The sequence below is a fragment of the Carica papaya genome, chromosome 6 (genome assembly GCF_054855325.1).
Source record: "Carica papaya isolate Zhongbai chromosome 6, ASM5485532v1, whole genome shotgun sequence".
Classification (NCBI taxonomy): domain Eukaryota; kingdom Viridiplantae; phylum Streptophyta; class Magnoliopsida; order Brassicales; family Caricaceae; genus Carica; species Carica papaya.
In genome coordinates this window covers 23,070,093-23,073,756 of record NC_142314.1, presented here as the reverse complement: position 1 = coordinate 23,073,756, position 3,664 = coordinate 23,070,093, and the positions used below count along the sequence as shown (strand labels likewise).

Here is a 3,664-nt window from a genome sequence, read left to right as displayed (position 1 = left end):
TTTTGCACATATTATTCTTCCACTAGATTGGACATAAATTATTTGTATCTTTATCTCAACATCATCCATTATCATCTACGCTAATTATAGACTCCATAAACTTTTATCTATTTAAGATAAACGTATATCCGAACCTCTATTCTTAAACTTTGGTTAGACGGTGACGTGGCTCGAGGCCAAACTGGAGTGTGGGACCTACATAATCATACAACCTTGCTGTCAACTGTAAATAAATAACTTTTCCAAACAATTAATAAAAAAAACTGTAAGTAAATAACATGCGCGCACCAAAATAAGCTCCCCTTGCTCCACCCCGTAAAACCATCTCCTACACCAATAACACCCTCCTCTTTCGCATCACTTTCCTATTTTCAGTTCCAATAAAACGCACACCCAATTTAGTTTCTTTTTATATTTTATTTTGAAAAAAATTCATTAAAGATACAGTAAAATAAAATAAAAATAAAAATAAAAACCAGAGAATATCCCAAGGGACAAAATTGAGTAAAAAAAGAAAGAAAAATTAAAAGGTTGAAATTTGACAGACTGTGGCACCTGGTTTATGCTAATTAAATTTTACAGTATATAATAAATAATGTCCAAGAAAGTATGTTACATATACATATAGATAAATATTAGGAACAGCACGTAGCAGAAACGATTTTTGAAGACATTGAAAGCACTTCCGATCTGTTTCTCTTGTCGGTCTGTCTTATCTTTGTCTCTCTGTATTCTTTCTTTCCTCAGCCGCAGAACAAATGTCGGACTCTCTATAAATTTTCCTACACTTTCTCTTCATCTTTCATTCTTAATTTCCTTAAACTACAAACACGTAATTTTTCACACGAACAAAAACATGGGAGGTTGCGCTACCAAGCCCAAGGTGTTGGGGGAATCCAAGGAAGCTCAAGCTCCGGTTCCGGCTCCGGCTCCGGCGCCCGCGGCAGCAGTATCTGACCCCAAGGATGTCGTTGTGCTTGAAGGAGATGGTAGTGGTGACGATCGTGTTCAAGAAGGTGATAAAGTCAAGGAAATAGTTGAGGATGACAAGGTTGATGAGCATGGAAACAAGCGACGATCTCTCAGTCATCTCTTCAAAGAGGTAATCATGATAAATAGTTTAATTTTCTGATTTTCATTTTTTTTTTTAACAAATAAGTTTCGAGTTCATGAATCTGTTTGGATGTAGAGAAAATGGATAAGTCGAATTTGTTTGGATCTTTTATCCTTATGGTTGATACTAAACTTTCCAAATCATGGTGCTTTCTATTCCAAAAAAAAAAAAAAAAAAAAAAATTCATGGTGTTGTTTGTTTCCTAGGAAAATTATTTGCTTTTTAATAAATTGATTGGGAAAGGGAAAGAAAAGTAAAGGCAGGAAAAAGAAAAAGAAATGAAATGATATTATCACTTACCCGTATGGGCCCTGCTGGGATTTTAGTTTGGTAGTTAAGATCTCACAATTTTAAAAAAGAAATCAAGGAAGACCATTGCAAAATTCTAATTTATGTGGTTGTTTTGATTTGTTTACAAAATTTCAGCCTTTTTTATTAAAAATAATTTTTCACTCTTTTTTAAATTTCACTTTATTTTTATTTTTTTTCTAAATATTATTTTCTTTTTCTTAAATGTTTTTATATGTATATACATGTCTTAAACTTAAGAATTTGAAAAATAGAAATTTTAAATTACTTTCTCAACATGAAAATCTTTATATTCTTATTTTTTTTATAAAAAAAAATTTCATGTATATTCATGCAAGTATTCATCCACAAAAAAGTATGTAAATTTAAATTTTTGTGGAATAGTCAATTAAAAATAAAATATCTTTAAAAAATACCAAGAAAATAATTTTTAGAAAATAATAAAAATAATAATTTAAAATTACTTTTATGTTACATAAGTTATATATTTATATTTGAATTAGTTTTTGGCGATTTGAAGTTGGTTGGGTTAATTATTTTTTTATTCAATGTTATGTTGCTTTGTGTAGATTGTTCATTTAGTTGGATATGGTTATTAGATTCTCCAATTAGTTTATTGTATCTTCATTATTTATTTCACCAATCTGTGGCATGCTATCTTAAAATTTCAACACCCATCAGCCTGATTTTTTAATTAAAATGTTTAAAGCAATCAAATTTAATTTTGTTCAAAAAAGTCATTTATATTAGGTAAAACCAGATTTTTGCATGTATTTATGATACGTAAATAATATAATTCTTTTAGTTATATAAAATATAAAATAATATATTATCATATTAAATAAATAGCTATTATAATGTATAAATCTCATCATTTGTAATTAATTATTTTTATATTATAAAAATAAATAGATAATTATTATATATAAATATTATATTAAAAATAAAATTATTTCAAAAACCGAGGAATTGGCACCTAGTAATTTTTGGTTTTCCTTTTACATATATATATATATATATTGATATTGATTCAAAATATCCATCCTAAAGTCTAAACTATGAAATTATTCAACTTTAAATTGAGAGATTACTTATTAGATATGTATAGATAATGGGGAGACTTTTATTCAATATCTCTAAGAAAGAGATAATAAAAACAAAATTTAAGGAATACCATTTATATTTGTGGTATTTCAACCTATTTGTGCTTGTATATATAATTTTTTTCAAAATTAGGAATCAAAACACAATGCAATTATATTAGTGCATTGGTGGTAACAGTTGAATTGATTTCACTCATGATGGATGATTTTACAGAATGAAGAGAAGTCCAAAGAGACTAATACAAGTGCTTCAGAACCCTTAAAAGAAGAGGTAGTAGACATTGAAAAAGCTATTCCATCACAAAAAAAAGTTAAAAAATCAACAGAAGTTGTTGATTCTGAAGAGAAGCTTTCAGAGCCATCAACGAAATCTCAAGTTAATACCATAGCTCATAAGACTTCAACCACACTTGAATTCGTGGATGCCCTCGAGAAAATTGAATCAGAGAAAGTAGTCGAAGTTACATCTTCATCACAAACATAGAACCAGGAGGACAAGAAAACATAAGAATAAGATAAATGAAGAATTGTTATTATATATCACATCATACTACATATATATAATAAAAAGGAAAAACTTTGGGGTAGATATATACATAGGAGGGATGTCAATGCTTGTTATCATTAAAATATCTGCATTTTGTGTCATTTAATTACTCTTTCTTGAAACTTATATTTTTTTAGTTGTTTTTTTTAATTGGATTGAAGGGTGTTTGAAGAGAATTTAGGAAAAAATTTTGAGTGCACTATGTTTCTTTCTTATAAAAATCTTTATATTCTTTGTAGTTTACTTTATATTTCTTGTTCTTTTACTTTGTTGAAGAGGCTTAGCTTAACAATTGGTTCATAATTCAACTTGAGTGAAATTATATAATTTCAAATGTTATTTCATTTTTTTTAAAGAGCCTTTGTAACGGCCCGGAATTCTTAAATGAAATATGTGTATTAAAAAGGTCAAATGCGAAAGCGTAATAAAAATTTTGATTAACATCCCTTACACTAAAACAAAAAACGTGCACAAAGTATAAAAGAACAATTAACTAAAAGAGAAAGTCGAAAATAAAAGCTATAAATATAACTACGGAGTCTTCAGGCGTCCCCTTCGCCGTCTTCCTGCGGAACGGGCTCGGGAACAATG

At 28.5% G+C, this 3,664-nt stretch overlaps 1 protein-coding gene across 1 annotated transcript; it reads left to right on the top strand.

Moving 5' to 3' along the window:
* The first annotated feature begins 636 nt into the window (after window positions 1-636).
* Window positions 637-3,311, top strand: LOC110822747 (uncharacterized). The gene is made up of 2 exons (XM_022052941.2): window positions 637-1,102; window positions 2,741-3,311. Exons 1-2 carry the CDS (start codon window positions 857-859, stop codon window positions 3,008-3,010), a joined length of 516 nt encoding a protein of 171 aa, XP_021908633.2. The 5' UTR covers window positions 637-856; the 3' UTR covers window positions 3,011-3,311.
* Window positions 3,312-3,664: the final 353 nt, after the last annotated feature.

What these genes read in the sequence shown, in the direction of transcription:
- LOC110822747 (XM_022052941.2), top strand. Translation starts at nt 857, where the DNA reads ATGGGAGGTTGCGCTACCAAGCCCAAGGTGTTGGGGGAATCCAAGGAA. An exon ending in TCAGTCATCTCTTCAAAGAG is followed by an intron (nt 1,103 to 2,740) that starts GTAATCATGATA and finishes ATGATTTTACAG; the next exon opens with AATGAAGAGAAGTCCAAAGA.